Consider the following 18,889-nt stretch of genomic DNA (forward strand, 5'->3'; position numbering starts at 1 on the left):
ACTTAAAGCAAGGTAAATAACCAAACCTAAGGGCAGGGTTAGGTTCCTTTGAACATGTTGAAAACCAGTGGTGATTCTGGTGTTCTATAGAGACACATGATCAGGCTGTGATATCCTTATGAAGTCACAGAATTGGAAGGACCTGGAGGTGTCAGGGTGGGACCAGACCATTTTCAGATGCATGGACTTCCTGGCTTTCCAGGGGGCAGGAAGCAGCAGACTCAGAGTCCATCCCATGTCTGAGTGGTTTGGAAAATGGGAACAGAAAGTGGGTGACATTCAGTAGAATATGATAGTATATGCAGTGACTCTCCCTGTCCCCCCAAATGTAGCCCAGATCCACTCTCCTAGAGGGCATTCTTCTAGCTATACTTTTCAGCAGTTAATATAGTTAATAATATAGTTAGGACCTAGTCTGGAAAGTTTGAGAAGATAAACATTCTTTCTTATTCAAAAAAAGTAATGAAATAACATAACTACCTGTTGTTGAATATCTAGTGTGAGCACTGCAAATTTTCTTAAAGCATAATTTTCCTGTTTTCTCACTTACCAGTAGCTTATTTTCTTAGATTTTTCCCAAGCAGCTTCATCCCGAAGAGCCTAAGCTGAATATGAGATCCAGGCTCATGTTCATGAGTAGGGTAGGATTCAGATCATGTAGCGAGGACATAATTAGGTATGTTTTGAATTAGTTGCAAAATCGTAGAAGTCTGATTACTTTTGGCATAGCACTTTCCTTTAGAAACTGTTGGTTGGGATCTGGTATTCCCCAAAGTCAGAAACTGCTGCTAGCATGAGAGCAGCAAGAAACGTTTTCAGATGAAATTCCCGAGTGTCAGGGAGTTGATAGTCTAGATCCTGAAGGACCTTCTATTTTGAATGGATTAAAAGGGAAAGGAAAGGACAGTAAGTTGTAAGAAGACAGTTCTTACAACCATCTAATAAGTTACTTAGGTTCCAGGTGAGAGCGTGGCAGGGAGTGTTATGGCAGCCTTAACTGCAGTCCCAACTCAAGCGTTCAGGCACGTGAGAAGTTGGGATCCCCTTTCTGGGTAGTCTTTGTGGGGGAGGACTCCTGTCAACTGCTCAAAGGCCCAGGCATCTGCATTCCTGTACAGAAACCATGGCTGGACCCCCTCAGTCCAGAAGTCTTACTTGATCCCAGATACTCTTCCTGGGATGTGACCTTTCTCCTCAAACTCAAGTCCAGAATGATAACCACAGAAATGGTAAATTGAATGTGGAGCCCTCCCCACAAAGTAGGGTTTAGCTTCTATTTGCTTGTGTTCCCACAGACTCTTACCTGCCCCTGGTGGAGAGATTACAGGCAGACACACACTGCCCGCGGGCGACTACCCGTTCCTCTGAGGCTCAGAGAAAGGCAGCTCTGAGTGATTTGTCTTCTCCCACAGCAGTTTCTCCTGCTCCCCTTCACATTACCCCTTGCAGTCCTCCCTGCTGCTCACAAGAGGGCGTGTGAGTTGGGAGGGGGAGGAGGGCTGGGCACGGCTTGTGCCCCACACAACCTGGCTATGTGGTTACACGTCACGCCTAGGGATGCATTGTGTCTCTGCTGGCCCATGGAAGGGTTTGTCATGGTGGTTTGCTCGTGTGTGCAGGCAGGAGAGGACTGTAAGTGCTGAGCAGTGCTGGTGAGTCTGTGCTGGACTCAGTGAGCGCACAAATGCCCCTGAGTTCTGGAAGATGGGCTATCACGAGGGAACTGAAAGCCCTGGCTTTTGCAGTGGTGGATCTGTTTGTGATTTGGCGGTCTTGCTGGTTGGTCCTGGAGCTGCCAGCTGTGTATTCACTTGAGCATGTGGATCTAAGGGGGGAGCAAGGGAGCCATGACTGGCTTTCCACTGGAAGTCCATAGCCCTCTTTAGGGTGAGAATTCATTTGAGTCTTTCTTTTCTGATACTCCTAGGAGCTAGAGGCCACCCTTGGATCTAGACCCCTGGCATTGACCAGCTTATTCTTTGTCTACTATGGGTCTATCTATGCTCACAAATGCAGGGGCTTTTCTTCTGAGCCTAAGCTTTAGGAGAGGCCCCTGAGCTCCTAGGACCTATGTATACATGGGGTTGGCTGGCTTTTCCCTCTGTGGCACGAATGGAGGCTCTGCTGTGCTGGGGTCTCCATCTCTGAGGCTGGGCCTATCCATGTGTGTGTATCCCCCATGCACGAGCTTCCCTGAAAGGTGGAGTGTGAAGCAAGACTCCACAATAAGGATGGAATGGGGATGCCAGGACTGGTGGTCTGGCATGCTCAGGAGTCTGGTCTCTGGTCAGATGCTGCCTACTGTAATGGGTCTGGGTCAGGATCCCATTCAGCCCCTTGGTAACTTCCCTGCTCCCAGCCTGGCCAAGAGGCCTAGGCTTTCTGGAGGAAAGACTTGCCCAGGTGCTGGAGCCATGGCCACGAGATGACGGATGGACATGGTAAGATTTAAGCTACCTTGGGCACCAGGGTGTGGCATAATGCGGTGGAGGTGGGAGAAAGGCTGCTCTGAATAGTTCTTTGCCTTTCCTAGGAGCACCTTCTGCTCCGTCATTGCTCAGCTAACAGAGGAGACCCAGCCGCTATTTGAGACCACGCTCAAGTCCCGGGCTGTGTCCGAGGACAGCGACGTTAGATTCACCTGCATCGTCACAGGTAATGGGGCCGTCTGTATGATCCATGCCAGGGTGCGGCACAGGTCGGGGTCTAAGAGGGCTGTGGGGACAGGCACGTAGAGGGGTTGGCTGTGTGCACGAAACTGTGCAAGTTGACATTTGTCTTCTTAGCTTTCTCTCCAGTTTCATCTCCCTGTGTGGGCTGGGGTCCCTTTCTCCTCCCATTCTGGAGCCACATATACACCCTGCTCTTCTTCAAAACCTGTCTTCTGTAAAGGTTCCTCACCCTCAGGCATACATACACGACTGATGAATCTTATTCCAAGGAAAGAAGCTCTCCAGTCGAAAGAGGTTTTCAAGGCTACTCCTCAAATATCCCCATTTTACAGTTGAGTAGTTTGTAACTTGGGAGTCTCAAGCCTGAGAGGCAATAATGTAGAGTGATTCTGACCGCAGACCCTGGAGACAGACTGCCTGGCTTGGAATGCTGGCTTGTCCCCTTTCCAATTATGTGATGCCGAACACCTCACCTGCAAAGTGGGGACGATAATAGTATGAATACATGCAAAGCATTTGGAATAATACCTGGCATACGGTAAGTACCGTATAAGTGTTAGAAGTGAAGACTGTCATGTGTGCATTTCACTGAACTCCGTGGTGGAATTTGAAGCAACAGTTTGGCAGAATAGGAAGCAGAGACATACTCCTTGGAAGGGGGGAATAAAGGGGTGAGGGTACTGGGAAGCTGGCCCTGGGCATTATATCCCTCCCCCAAACCTCCCAGCAGTGGCTCCATTGCACTAACCCGACCTGCTTCAGGGCCTGCAGGACTCACCAATGGGTGCCTATCTCTCCCAGCTCTGCAACCACCAGGTCAAGATTCCCTCCAAGAGCCCATTTTTTTCAGTAAATCAAGGGCGTTGGTGGTTTCCAGCTACGACATGTCCTGATTCTGGGGAACCTGTCTGCCCCAACCAGCTAAACATCTTCTCTGAGACTGGATTCCCCTGGGCAGTTTTCACCTTGCCCAGAACCCTCTGTGCTCAAAGCTGAGAACACTTCCGAGGGATGCAGAGATGCGCCTGCATCCCTTAACTTTGTACAGCATAACACCTTTTGCAACATGTATCTGTTTCCATTGTTGTCAAATTCTTACAAAACCCTGTGAAGTCAGTGCTATTATTAGTCAGATTTTACAAAGGAGGAAACTAGAATAGGTTAGGTGACTTGCCAAAGCCCACAAACCTGGTGAAGAGGAGAAGCTGCTTTTGCTCTCTGAAGCATCTGATGCTGCTTGCTTATGCCTGCATCTGCTATGTTACTGTGCTTCTCTGCTTCCCCTCACTTATCTCCTTTATTTATTTATTTATTGGGTCTTCATTGCTGCACACGGGCTTTTTCTAGTTGTGGTGAGCCGGGGATACTATTGGTTGTGGTGTGCGGGCTTCTCATTGCGGTGGCTTCTCTTGTTGTGGAGCATGGGCTCCGGGCACGCGGGCTTCAGTAGTTGTGGCACGCGGGCTCAGTAGTTGTGGCTCGTGGCCTGCAGAGCGCAGGCTCAGTAGTTGCGGCGCACGGGTTTAATTGCTCCGTGGCATGTGGGATCTTCCCAGACCAGGGCTCGAACCTGTGTCCCCTGCATTGGCAGGTGGATTCTTAACCACTGCGACACCAGGCAAGTCCCTCTAATAGCCTTTTAAAATAACTTTCCACAAGATCAATGCCATCGGTACCCTGTCAGTTACTTTCCTTAGAGACATCCCTATTCTATGTGAACTGGTGGCCTTTTAGGCCTAATACACAGCTGTTCTACTGGGTCTTTCCTTTGCCTTTCTTCTGGGTTTGATTCAGTTTCCTGGATCTCATGTCTTCCTTTTTCTTGGCTTACTCTCTGGCTTTATTGAGCTGCATCCTCCAGTGGCTTCGTCAGGTCCCAAAGATGGTACAAGAGCAGGAGGCATTATGATGACAAGCTCTCAACCTATCTCTCCTTTGAGTCATTCTGCTCCAGTGTGACTTAGTTGTTCTCTGCGTCTGGTACACAGTCGTCATCCTAGGATCTCCCTTCATCATCATCCTGTGGATTTCCTTTACCCCTCCTGTAATGGACTTCTTGTTTATTTGTATTCCACATTTGTCTCTTTCTTAATTTACATCCTTGTTTTGGTAGCTTCCTAGGAGGAGTACATGGTAAGTAAATGTTAGACAACTTTTGTCTGAAAATGTCTTTTTTCCCTGCTTTACTCTTGATGGAGAGTTTGGCCAGGTATAGAATTCTAAGTTGAAAATAATTTTCCTTCAGAATTTTGAAAACATTACTACACTGCCTGCTTCCAGTGTTTCTGTTCAGAGCAGGAAGACAGTTTGATTCCTGATTCTGTGCATGAGACCAGTTTTCTCTCTGGAAGCTTTTAAGAGTGTTTTGATATTTCATAATGATGTATCTTGTTACGGGTGTCTTCATCCAGGGGCATGCTTGGATGCTTTCAGTCTGGAAACTGATGGCCTTTAGTTCTGAGAAATCTGAGATGATTTTGATGTTGATTTCTTCCCCCTGTTTTATCTGTTCTTTCTTTCTGGAACTCCTGTTATGTGCATATCTGCTCCCCTGGACTCATTCTCTTATTTTCTTATCTTTTCTTCCCTTTCATCTATTTGTCTTTTTGTTCTTTCTGAGATTTCCTCAGTGTTATATTTCAACTTTTCTATTGGGTTTTTTATTTATAAGAGCTCTTTTTTAATCCTTTTCTAGAACATCCTGTTCTTTTCATGAATGTAGTATTTTCTTTTAACTCTCTGATACTGGTAATTATAGTTTTCTAAACGTTTCCTGCATGGTTTGTGTTTCTTCCAGTTTGCTTTTTTTCTCTTTAATTGTTTTGGTCCTGAATCTCCTGCTTATAGGCTTTCCTCAGATATCTAGGAATCTTTGGTTGTCAGATAATGAGTAAGAGCAGGAGACTAAAAAGCGAATTGGAAGTTCTGAGCAAGTAGGAGGGGCCTGAAACCTTGGGTCTTCACTCTAGGGTGACCTGGCCACCACTAGAGTTGGGAACTGACAAAGTGAGTTTCTTTAGTTCCTTTCTCTTGGACTAGCCAGATTCCCTAGTGAGTATTCTTCTAGTGTCTTGCCTGAGTTTTCTGGAAGCTATGCAGATGAGAGGATTGGGTGGGCTCTCAGCATAAAGCATTTATTTATTTATTTTTTTTAAATAAATTTATTTATTATTTATTTTTGGCTGCATTGGGTCTTTGTTGCTGTGCGCGGCTTTCTCTAATTGCGTCGAGCGGGGGCTACTCTTCGTTGCGGAGCTCGAGCTCTAGGCGCGTGGGCTTCAGTACTTGTGGCTGTGGGCTCTAGAGTGCAGGCTCAGTAGTTGTGGCACACGGGGTTAGTTGCTCCCTGGCATGTGGGATCTTCCCGGACCAGGGCTCGAACCCGTGTCCCCTGCATTGGCAGGCGGATTCTTAACCACTGTGCCACCAGGGAAGCCCAAACATTTATTTTATAGATTCGTTTTTCCATAGAATATTTATGCCCTCCACCGAGCTGGCTTACCCTCAGGGCAAAGTTTTACCTTTCCAGTTACTAAACTGCATCTTTGGACGTGGGGGGAAGGAGCAGTTAGTTACACAGTGGTATGGAGTGGGTGAGGGGATCCAGAGATCTGACTGTTTTCCACACCTCTTTTTACCTTTCCTTCTTTCCCTTTACCCCCAGTTCCAGAGATATCTGGTTGCCAGTTCCTATGCCCTTTGAGGATTTTCTGGTGTTCAAAGGGTAGTTCTCAGTTTCTCATTGGGTTAAGCTGTCTTGGGTCTGCTAAGTCAGTTTCTACTTGTCCATCTGCTTTCCAGCTTTCAAAATGTTGTTGTTCCTGTTGCTCTCCTTCCCCTTATTCTCCCCTTTTTTAGTGGCTATATATATACTACATATACACACACAAACACACACACACACACACACACATTTTTTTTTTAAATAAAAACATCTCATTAGTGTAGGTTAGTGGTTTTGGGTGAGAGAGTGAAAATAGATGGTATGCTCATGCTGCCTTTTTACCTAGAAGCCTGGCAAGTTCCTTATCATCTTTCAAGGCCCAGCTCAAACAGCTCATCTTCCAGGAGGTCATCTCCAGCATTTCCACAGAGAGCTCTTACTCTGTCTTTCACAGTACAGCTTCTTGGTCCATCTCTCTCCCCAGTGAGACCGTGAGATCTGAGGGATAGAGCACACACCTGACACATCGTGCCTCTGGAGCAGGCACGAAGAAGGCACTCAGTACATATTTGCCAGTATGACCACAGTGACCCTGACTGTGTGGACAACAAAATCAGTGTCTTTTCCACTTTCCACATTGCCTGTTCATTGCAGCTGCAGCTTCAGTGCCTTGACAACAGCAGCTGCTGTGGGGGCCTCCCTCCTTGCCTTCTTCCAATCTGTCCTTTGTAGCCATGGACTCTGAGAGCAACATGCTGAAGCCGACATGAGTCTGACTTACAGAGTCTTGGAGTATTTTACTGGATGCCCTCAAGGTCATCATGGGAGTAAGCTTTTCCCTGTCTCAAGCCCAACTCAAAGGAACAAACTTTTATCCCCTCAATTGCCATAATACCCATGTCTCATGATGACCAGCCAGGCCCATGGTCTTCTGCTCAGGAGCACCTGCCATGATGAGATCTACGACTCTGCTGAGTAAGGCTGTAAGATTTCTAGGGCTCTAGCTATCTCTAACATCCACACCTTAGTCCACTGTCGTACCTAGTTCCCTCCTCCTCCCTCCTCATCCCCATGTATATAAAAAAAATCTCAGGTTACCTGAGTCTTTTGTAGCAGATTAAGAAAGAATTCTCTGTGATCGCCATAGTACACTTGGTAAGTAAGCCTTTCCCAATTAACAAGGAGAAAAGGTAGACTGTAAGAGAGGGGCCAGGGGGAGGGGAAAGCATTATGCAGAAAGATCAGAGAACAAAGGAAACAGGGCTAGAAACTGGGTCTCCCCTCTGCCCCTATCTGGAATGGAGGATCGTGGATGGGTGTATGGCTCAGACTGGCCTTTGTATGAGACTGGTGTGGTGATCCTGGCTCGTCCCATGGAGATGGAGTGACCTCACTTCCTCCCACCCTGCTGGTAGCACTCCTTGAATGAGGTTGTGATGAGTCAGTCTAAGCAGGGCCCTGCCAGGAGTAGGTGATGCTTTCGTGGTGGGTCAGGATCTAGTCCAGGTGAGGAAGAGGAGTCTGTGCCAGTGCCCCTGCTGGCTGAGCTCTGAGGGAAGCCCTTCGGGACTTGGAGAAGTGGTATATGACCCTGGGGTTCTCCCCTCTCAGAGTGGGCATATGGGGGATAGCAGGCCTTGATTGGACCTTCTGGCTCCTGTCTCCCCCAGGGGCCCCTCTGGCCAGAGTACAACTGTCCTCCTTGAGGCTGCCCATCTCTGTCCAGCATGGTGACCCCTTTCCCCCACTCTCCTCAACTCTGTTGTAGATTCTATCTTAGCCTGTGTGTGTGTGTGTGTGTGTGTGTGTGTGTGTGTGTGTGTGTGTGTGTGTCAGGACAACTGGGCAGAGGGACTTAGCCTTTAGACAGAACCAAGTTCTTGAAGAAACTACTTTTAGAGAAATAAGTCTAAAATAATGACTGCTGGGGGCAGAAACTTACATATTAGTCCCAGAGTCCCCAAGGGAAAGAGCAGTGGAATAAGGAAAAGGACACCAAGGGCTTTGTCATGTGCCAGCTGTGTGACCCTGAGTAAGTTACTTGATTTCTCTGAGTCTCATCTTCCTTTTGTGTAAAAGGAAGGGATTGTGTAAAAGGGATTCAAACACCTGCCTTACCTGTTTTATAGAAGAGAGGGATTTGAATTTTGGCTCTTCTGTGTACCAGCTGGATGACTTTGGGCAGGAGCTTTAATTTCCTCTTCCTTAAATTGAGGATTAATAACAGTACATTCCTCATAGGATTTATGAGAGGATTAGATGAGATAATACATGAAAAATGTACAGGTCAGTATCTGGCATATAGTAAGTCTTCAGTAAATGTTCACAATTGTTTTCACAGGTTTGTTATGAAGACCAAATGAAATTTTATATTTGAAAGCTCTTTGAAACCTCTAAATTTACATTCATCATTATTCTTCTCCTGAATCTGAGCTTCTCCAAAATGGGAACAGTTAGGATGAGGCTGTAAGTCTCCGAGCTGAGTTCTGGACTCAGGCATGCTGGCTGTGGAGCAGAGGTGTCAGTGTAGGAAGGGGAAGAGGGAAGGCCTCAGGCTTCAGTACTGCTGTGGGCTCTCCTGGTCAGGGCCAAGTGTGTGTGTGTGTGTGTGTGTGCATGCGTGCATGCCAGCCTGTGGGCACACATACGGGCACACGTGTGTGTGCAGCTGGGAGTGAAGGACCTCCCCTGCTTTTGTGTGTTTCAGAATACAGTTCTATTACCCAGGGCACAAAGAAATGTTTTCTCCCCAAATAAAGTTGTTTCCAGAATCCATTGTTGCCGTGGAGCCCTAAGCTGTCAGGTTGGCCCCCACCTAGTGAAGAGGCACCAAAAGGTGGCATGGGGGCTGAAGCCCCAGCCTTGTGGCTGTGGGCTCCATTCAGCGTTCCCTTCTTGCCCCATCCCTGCCCTCTCGCTACAGCCTGACTGGACTCGGATGCCCTGGAGGTTGAGGCCTGACTGGGCAGATCATGGGGCAGGGAGGCTCTGAGCCTGGCCCTTGTAGGAATGAGATCACCCCATGGGATGGTGAGGACATGCACGGTGATGTAACCAGGGGCTTTAGCTCACTGTGGAAACATGGGGCTCGCTTTACAGTCAGGGCTGCCCAGAGTTTGTTCCTAGCTGACCCAGCTGCAGCCTCACCTCCCTTGCTCCCTACTCCTGTGCACAGTTCCCCAGTGTGTCCTCTGCTTTCCACCCCACACTATGCTGTTGTGGTTCCTTTGTCAGGCATGCCCTTCCCACTCACCTCTTGTTTGCTCACTTATTCCCTTCCTCATTTACTCACTCATCCAGCAGATTTTTATTTTTATTAAGTAACTACTCTGTGCCAGGTGCCATCTTAGGTGGTAGGGATACAGAAGTGAAGGAGAGATTATGCTGACTCACATGGGACATAAGTCTAGGAGGGGAGACAGACAAGGGGATAGTCAGTTACAGTATTGTGATTAGTGCTATGAAGGGGGGAAGTACAGGCACTGAACCCACGTTTTCTGAAATTCTACCCACCCTCACAGCCATTTCAAATGCTGCTCATGCCATAAAGCCTTTCCTGATTCCCCAGCCAGAGGTGCTCGTTCCCTTCTCTGTACCCTGAGCCGTTAGTGCATTGCTTCATTCATTCACCTATAAATATTTAACGAGTGTTGATTCCATACCAGGCACTATTCTAGGAACTGGGGACATAGCACGAATAACACGGATGAGTCATGGAGCTGTTCTTTCCCCAGGGAGTTGGAGAAGATGGATGTAAACCAACAACCTCATCAGGGTATAATATGTCAGGCAGCAATGCATTCTATGAAGAAAAAGAAACATAGTAAGAGGGCTAAGAGTTTCCAGGGAGACAGAGTCGCTGTTTCACAGGGGCTGGTAGGGAAGGCCTCTCCAAGGAGGGAATGTGTGAACAGAGGCGGGAGGAATCCAGATGTGATTCTCACCTGCTTTCAGAGGCCAGCCAGCAGGGCCGTGTGGCAGGGGTACCGCAGGCAAGGCAGAGAACGGGAGGAGCTGAGGCCGGTGCGCTAGCGCGGCCCACGTCACGAGGGCCTTAATGACATGGGAGCTACTAGGGTGTTTTGAGCAGAGGAGTGCTATCACTTGACTTTATTTACTTCATTTTAAAAGGTTCACTCTGGCTGTGCTGAGAATGGGCTGAAGAGAGGCCAGGATGGAAGTAGTGAGATCAGCAAGGAGGTTGTTGCAGAAACTGAGGTGTCAGATGATGGTGATGGACCAGGTTGGCAGCGGGGAATGGCAAGAAGTGATCAGATCCTGGATACAGTCTGGAGGAAGGGCCCATAGAATCGTCTGATGGAGTGGACGTGAGGAAAAGAATAAGGGATTGCCTCCAGGTTTCTGGCCTGAGCCAAATTAGAAGGATGAATTTGCCCTTTACTGATATATGTGGGACTTGGCTTGGAGAGGGGAATAAGGAGCTTGGTTGGGGACTTGTTAGGTTTGATCCCTATTAGACCTCCAAGTGGAGATGTCAGGTACGCAGTCAGAAATAAGAACCAGTTCTAGTTCTGGGCTAGAGATACAAATTTGGGAGTCAGGAAGATATAGCTATTTAAAGGCTGAAGGACAGGAGTAGATCCCCTAGGTTTTATGGCTAGAGAATGGAGAATGGTTCTGAGGCCTGAGCCCTGGCCTATCTAACACTTATAGTCTTAGGTGGTGATGGTGGGGGAGCAGTGGAAGAAAGAGATTAGGAAAAGTGGCCAGTGGAGTAGGAAAGGCACTCAGAAGGAGTGGCATCCAGGAGCAAGAGAGGAAAAGGTTTCAAGAAGGGACGGTCAATGCTGATAGATCGGGTAGACGAAGCTTAAGAAACGCTAGTGGATTTGGCGATGTGTGACTCATGGGTGACCTTGCCAAGAGCAATTCTGGCGCAGCGGTGGGTACAAAAGCCTGATTGGAGGAGACGGAGTGAAGACAGTGAATACAGACAACCCTTCCAAAGAATTTCTCTATAAAGGAGAGAATAGAGAGATGGGGGCAGGAGCTAATGGGGGACGTGGGGTCAAAGAAAGTTCTTTTAAAAGAAGGGAGACAGTACAGAGGCTTGTATACTTATGGGAATGATATAAGAGAGGAAAAGCTTGATGATGCAGGAGAGGAGGAATGCTTGTTGGAGAGATGTCCTTGATGAGGCAAGAGGAGATGAGATGCAGTGAGGGTGTCTTTAGATAGGCATGGGGGTAGCTTATCCATAGACAGTAGGGAAGACAGAGAATGTGTACCCAGATACAGGTGCATCCCTCCCTTGTGCGGAGACCTGTCTTATCTTCTCTATAGTACAGTCGGTTTCCTGAGAGCAGAGAGCTGTCTGTCAAGCTCCTATATCTTCATAACCCTTGCTTGGCAGTCAGCACACACCTAAGGGAATATATGTTAGGAGTCTTTAATGTCTAATAAACATTGCAAATTAATTGGAGTCAGCTTAAGAAATGAAGCAGAATTTTTTGGTAAGGCTTAGATGGGCTTCTTATGGAATTGACAAGTAGGAATGTAGCTGTGCCCAGGCAAGGAATGGAGCCAGTATTTGGAAGGATATTGGGACTCTCTCTGTCTTCTTTTTTTAATTTTGGCTGCACTGGGTCTTCGTTGCGGCGTGCAGGCTTCTCTCTAGTTGTGGTGTGCAGGCTCAGTTGCCCCGCGGCATGTGGGATCTTAGTTCCCTGAACAGGGATCGAACCCACATCCCCTGCGTTGGAAGGTGGATTCCTAACCACTGGACCACCAGAGAAGTCTCTCTCTCCTTTTTCTTATTCTATCCTGAACATCAACTTCATTTTCCATCTCACCGTCGACCAGCTTTGTCTGCTTCTCGGTCCATGTGGCAGAACATGGCTGTACCCCTTCCAAGTTATTTCCAGACACTAGGGTAGACCGTCTCTAGGTTCCAATTCCCAAATACTAGATCAAAGAATTGGATTAGATTAACTGATTATGTGTCCATTACTGGACAAATCAGCCAAGTGTCCAGGGAAGAAGGGACATGTGACTTTTACAGTAGGAAACTCTTTGTGAGTAGGGCTGGAAATCCAGAGAGGAGGGGCTGGGAAAATACCTCAGTCAGTTTCACAGTAGTGAATGGTTGGGAAAGTAGGTGTGGATGGGTGGATGGATGAATGGATGGATGGATGGATGTTTTAGCTGTGTCATCAAATAATACTAACAGCTCAGGAAGCTGGAATGAAAGAAGGAGGGCTCTTGGCAGTGGTGTTGATATTGGGTATTGGTGAGAGACCTCCGAGGATAGAGCTGTTACTACTGTTGAGGATGTAGAACAGGCCACTGAAGAAAGGAAGCTTATTACTACCAGCCAAAGCTTTCTGGAGACTCCTTGCCTCCCTTCTTACCAGAAGCTAGGCAGTTTCTCCTCTATATTTGCCTTCCAGCTGCTGAAGGGGAACAGTTTTAGGCTTTGACAGGGCCTAGCTTCGAAAAATAAGCTGAGCCATATGATAGCCCTCTTCTTGCTACAAGCCCCGGGGGCAGGTGGGCCAGTCCAGTCTCTTCAGGTGGTCTGGGGAAGCCATGGCATCCTGTTCTCTGCTCCCACTACGTTGGAACTGGTCTCCCTGCAACCCAATCTCCTGCTTCCCTCTTAGGATACCCAGAGCCAGAGGTGACCTGGTACAAGGATGACACAGAGCTGGACCGCTACTGTGGCTTGCCAAAATACGAGATCACTCATCAGGGCAACCGCCACACACTGCAGCTCTACAGGTGAGGGAGAGGGGCCTGTTCTGCTCTCTCTGCCCTCCTGAAGGTCCTATGGCCCACGTCTGCCCTTAGAAATGGAGTCAGCTGGATGAAGACGCCCAGACAGGATCTGGGGGTGGAGGCGGGGTTCTGCGGCTAAGCTGAGCCACCTGCTGAAGCGTGTCTGCCTGCCAGTGTCTGGGATCTCCTAAGGCCAGGGCGGGAGTATCTCTGACAGCCAGAGAGCTGAGTGTAACCAGAGGGGGTCCTGACCCATAGCAACATTTTCCATGAGGTCAGCTTCCCAAAAAAGCTCCTGTGTCATCCTTCCTTCACAAGGGGCTGTGTGGGTCACCTGCTTCTGAAGGGAGCTCTCCTGGGCCCCAAGTCTAATCTGTCCTGGAAGAGCATGACCTTGGCCAGCTCCCACCCTCTTGCCAGCCTCAGTTTCCTCAGCTGTAGTGGGGAATTTTGGAGGTGGTGCTATCGGAGGTGGGGCGTGGCACTCGGGGCAGGGCTGGCAGGGGGTGGGGCGGGGCGCTCAACTCTGCGAGGCTCTGGCTGCGAGGATTGTGGGCTCTCGCCTCCCATCTCATGCTCCTGCCTCTAGGTGTCGAGAAGAAGATGCCGCCATCTACCAGGCCTCTGCCCAGAATGCCAAGGGAATTGTGTCCTGCTCGGGGGTCTTGGAGGTGGGCACCATGACCGAATACAAGATCCACCAGCGCTGGTTCGCCAAGCTGAAGCGCAAGGCTGCGGCAAAGATGCGTGAGATCGAGAAGAGCTGGAAGCACGGGAAGGAGGCCGTGGAAGAGGCCGACACCCTGCGCAAGCTCAGCCCCGACCGCTTCCAGCGGAAGCGGCGGCTGAGTGGGGCCGAGGTGCCAGTCCCCTCGTCCCCCACCCGGGAGGTCGAGAACGGGACACCGGTGGCTTGGCAGGAGGGAGAGACGGAGCCTGGTCAGCACCCAGGTTTGGGCCTGATCAACAGTTTTGCTTCCGGAGAGGTGACCACCAACGGCGAGGCTGCCCCTGAGAACGGGGAAGCTGGGGAGCATGGCCTGTTGACATACATCTGTAAAGCCATGGAGCTGGGGCCTCAAAGAGCCCCCAAAAAGGAGTCTGGGGCCAAGAAGAAAAAGAAAGATGAGGAACCTAAGCAAGGTGTGCAGAAGCCAGAGGTAGAGAGGGCAGCTCGAAGCCACCGTTCCTCTGAAAACTGTGTCCCCAGTTCAGACAAGCCTGACTCCTGTGGGACACAGGGGCCCATGGACATGGAGCAGGTTCAGACCCAGCCGAGGGGCAGGGCCGCACAGGGGCCTGGATCCTCCGGAGCAGATGGCACCAGGAAGCCAGCCTCTGCTGTGGGTACTCAAGACCAGGCCCAGAATGCCCCTGTCCCAGGCCCAGACCAGGAAGTGTATTTCTCCCTGAAGGACATGTATCTGGAGAGTACCCAGGCAGACAAGCCTCAGGGGGAGGAGGGGGCCCAGACCCCCCGGGGCAGTACACCTGGAGAGCTGCCCTCAGGGAAGGTATCCAGCAAAGCCAGAGGTGAGAGGGAACCTGCTGTCCCTGGCCAGCCCACGCCCTCAGCCCCCCAGCAGACTAGGCCCTTCAACAGGAAGAGATTTGCTCCTCCGAAGTCCAAAGGGGAGCCCACCACCAGCTGCAAGCCTGATTCTTCCCCAAGTCAAGATCCAGAACCTGGGGCTCAGAGCTCAGGGAAGGCCCCGCCTCAGGCCTCTGCCCAAGTGCCCACACCCCCCGCCCGGCGGAGACAGAGCACCCAGGACAGCCCCTTGCAGGGGCAAGCAGGCCACAGGACTCCAGGAAAGGTAAGTGTGGGTGTTGGGTGCCCGGAGGCCGCTCGGGAAAGATGACCTCATGGAAACTGTTGCTGCAGCAGCTGGGCAGCCAGTGAGCAGTGGGATATTTATAGAAGGGGGTGGGGTGAGGTGGAGTGCTGGCCAGGAGCAGGGGACCACAGGCCTGGGCCTCGCCCCAGGCAGTCCCCAGATGCCAGGCGTGTGGGCGGCACAGCCTGACTGTGACCATCTCCTCTGACAACATGGAAGTTCACTGCCGAGGGGACTATGTCGCAGAGGGGGGCGGAGGAAGAGGATGTTCTTTGGGGAGGAAAGAGAATGGGGAGACTGAGGAGTGGTCTGTAGTGTGCAGTGGGTCTTGACCTGGGTGCTTAGTAGAAGATTGAAAAAATATCCACTGTCCAGAAAATTCTGACTTGATCTGGGATTTTATCTAAGATTTCGGAGTCAGGTATACCTATGTGCAAATCTGACTATCCTTTACATTGTGCGATCTTGGGCAAGTCATAAAACCTTAATAGAAACAGTGCCTACTTCAAAGGGCTGCTGTGAGAATCAGGGTGCTTGGCCCAGGGCTTGGTGCATGCTAAGAACGAAATAAATGGCAGTAGGTCTGAGACATTACTGTGGTGGGAGGTAGAGGCAAACTGTTTTCCCTGAGGACAGGAGTGCTGGCATTCTTCTGGGGATCAGGTAGCCAACAGAGGACAGAGGTTTTGTGTGGAGACAGGGGAGGGGAGGGCATCCAGGTGGCAGCATTGAGGAGTTTGATGGGGGTAGGGGGCAGGGGAAGAGGGAAGAGGGGAGCGGAATTGAGAGGATTAACAGAAGGAAAACAGTTTATCCCGTTTGGTCAGTGTTTCATGTTTCAGGGGCAGAGGGCAGGCAGTATTTCACAGGAGTGTAGAGAGAAGGAGTGTTTTATGGTGGGGCAGAAGGAAAAAGTGTATCAAGACTGGGGGTGGGTTGGATAAAATAGATGGGATATACTTATACTAAGAAATGATTGGTTGTCTGTCTGAAATTCAGATTTAACTGGGTGTCCTGTATTTCTCTTTGCTAAATCTGGCAACCCCAAGTGGAGACAGCATTTTGGCGGGAACTAAGATGAAATTGTTTCTTGGGGCAGAGGAAGCAGGAGCATGGGTCCCAGGAGACAGGAGGAGCAGCTGAAAGCAGTGTTTCACAGGGGTCAAGGCAGAAGACAGATGGCTTCTTGGAACAGTGAAGGGAAACATGAGGGACAAGCTGCTGCAGTACCTCCTGGAGGGCAGCAGGAAAAGGATGCTTCCTGGAGGGGCTGCCTTTCCCACACAGAGAGCTTTCATGGGGGCAGGAGGGAGAGACCAGTTTCAAGGGTGGCCAGGGGAGATGGTTTTCTTTCAGTGTGTGCTGAGGGTACTGAGGTTAGTCTGTGGGGACGGTAGTTCAGAGGTCTTTGGAGTGGGGTGAACCTCAAACCAGACTCTCTGAATCTGTTCATGACTCTCAGCCTCTCATGCCTGGTCTCAGGAGGTTTCAGCAGCTGCAGTGGTGAGTTCCTAGGAGCCCAGATGGGGCCGCTCCACATGCGGACAGCAGAGCATATGGTAGGGATGGCCCTCATGGGCCCCTAGGGAGCACATTTGGGAAGAGATCAGGCTGGCGGCCAAGTCTGTGAGTGAATCTGGCTTCTCTGCCCACAGCGGTGGGGAATACCACAGCCAGAATGGCTGCATCCTCCTGACAAGGCCCTCCTTGCCTCTTGCAGGTGGGACGAATGGGCTGGGGCACTGCAGGCACAGGAGAGGCTGTCTGTAGAGGTTCTGCTGTTCCTGCAAAGAGCTTTTGTGGCTTTTTTTTTTTTTTTTAGTACTGAAAAAAATTGTGAAATGTATCATACATGTGAAAAATGCATTTAACAGCTATATGTATTTTTGAAGCTGTTGCTTTTTAGTAGCTGAATTTGATTGGTTTTTCATATTCTCATTCTACCAAATCTTTTTTAAAAAATCTTTTTTGATTATGAAAGAAATGCATGACCATAGTAAAAAATATGGGGGAAAATTCTAAAAGCTGAAAGGAAAAAGTAAAAATTCACCTATAATTCTACCATCCAAAGACATCTTGATATATCTACCAATCTTTCTGTATATGTATTTTGTTATTTAAAAATTTGATTTACATTGTTATTCTGATTCAGTTTTATATTCTCCTTTTGTTACTTCTCATTATTTCATGAGCAGTTTTTCATGGTTCCTGAAAATTATCTGAAAAACTTCATTTTTAGTGGTTATGTAAGATGCTCCAATATGCATATTTTAACCATTTCTTCAATAGTGTTTATGCTTTTCTTCCTTATTCCAAGGTTAGTTAAATATATATCTGTATTTTTATAATTTTTGTTTGAATTTCTTCATTTGACTTTTAAATTAATCTGGAATTGATTTGTGTGTATAGCATGGTATCAGTCTCTAGCTCAATTTTTGGTTAATAAGTATTCCCCCAAATTCAACCTTTTCCTATTAGTTTGTGATTCTTTCTTTATACACTAATTTTATACCCACTAAAGCCTAGTTTAGTTCCCATATATACAATCGATCATAATCCATTAATCTGTTTGTTGACTCTTACAACAGGATGATCTCATTTTAATTGTTGTAGCTTTCATTTCTGGCAGAGCAACCCTCTTATGCTTCTTTTAAACATGTTTCAGCTATTCTCTCTTGTTTATTCCTGTAGGAAAACTTTAGAATCATTGTTTGAATTTTTCCAAACTCCCAGATAACATTGTTTTTTATACCTTGTATCCTTATATTCACCATTTTAAAAAACTACATTTTCAAAAAGGGATGAATTATTTTTAACAAGATCAAAAGCATATTACATCCTTTCATGGAAGACTAGTCAGATTTGAATTTTGAATGGTCTTTTAGTAAAATTTGTTAGGTTTCTATTTTTAAACAGCTTGATCGAGGTATAATTTATACACCAATAATAGTCACCTATTTAAAATGTACAGACCAGTGTACACAATTCACAGTTGTACAGCCATCACCACAATCCGGTTTTAAAACATTTCCATCGGGCTTCCCTGGTGGCAGAGTGGTTGAGAGTCCGCCTGCCGATGCAGGGGATGCGGGTTCGTGCCCCGGTCCAGGAAGATCCCACATGCCGCGGAGCGGCTGGGCCCGTGAACTATGGCCTATGAGCCTGCGCATCCGGAGCCTGTGCTCCGCAGTCGGAGGGGCCACAGCAGTGAGAGGCCCGCGTACCGCAAAAAAAAAAAAAAAAAAAAAAAATTTCCATCACCCTGAAAAGATCCTTGTTCCTTTTTTGCAGTTAATCCTTGTTCCCACCCCCACGACCAGGCAACCACTAATCTGCTTTCTGTCTCTATACCATTGGTATTTTGATTGAGACTGCATTAAGTATAAGACTGCATAAGAATTAATTTGGAAATATCAATATCTTAATATTTAGCTTTCTTATCCAGGAGCATGGTATTTTTTTCTATCATTCAAGCCTTCTTTCTTTTTTTATTTTTAAATTAAAAAAAAAGTTTTGGCCCGAGCCGCGCAGCTCACGGGATCTTAGCTCCCTGACCAGGGATTGAACCCAGGCCCTCGGCAATGAAAGCGCAGAGTCCTAACCACTGGACGTTCCCTCTTATTTCTTTTTAAGCTCTGTTATTTTCTCCATATGGGTCCAGCATGCCTCTTGTTAGCGTTAGATATTTTAAAGGCCTCTGCTTCTGGGATCTGCTGCTGCTTCCCTATACTGTCTTGATTTCCTGTCCTGGAAATAAGGGGCATCTCTGACAGCTCAAGTTAGGCTTTCGTCTTGGATATATGGATGAGGAGCAGGTGCTAAAACTGAGGCCTCTTGGGTTGTTAAGAATGTCCAGGGACCCTCTCCTTGAGCCCAGCCATGCTATTCAGGGAGCTCTTTCCCTGGGCAGAAGCAATCTTGCTTAAGGTACTTGGTGAATGGCCTTCAGTTTCCTCAAAGGCTGCTTTTTAGTGCCC

General features: G+C 48.3%; 1 protein-coding gene across 2 annotated transcripts in view; it reads left to right on the plus strand.

Annotated features, from left to right (window-relative positions):
• ALPK3 (alpha kinase 3) overlaps positions 1–18,889 on the plus strand; it is a 53,851-nt gene that overhangs the window by 6,340 nt on the left and 28,622 nt on the right. For both annotated transcript variants that reach the window (XM_082648921.1, XM_082648920.1), the window contains 3 exons: positions 2,534–2,655; positions 12,960–13,077; positions 13,664–14,891. In XM_082648921.1, the coding sequence (XP_082505047.1) occupies positions 2,534–2,655; positions 12,960–13,077; positions 13,664–14,891 (1,468 nt within the window). The remainder of the gene's footprint in view (positions 1–2,533; positions 2,656–12,959; positions 13,078–13,663; positions 14,892–18,889) is intronic.

Source organism: Grampus griseus (genome assembly GCF_964374135.1).
Source record: "Grampus griseus genome assembly, chromosome: 2".
NCBI lineage: Eukaryota > Metazoa > Chordata > Mammalia > Artiodactyla > Delphinidae > Grampus > Grampus griseus.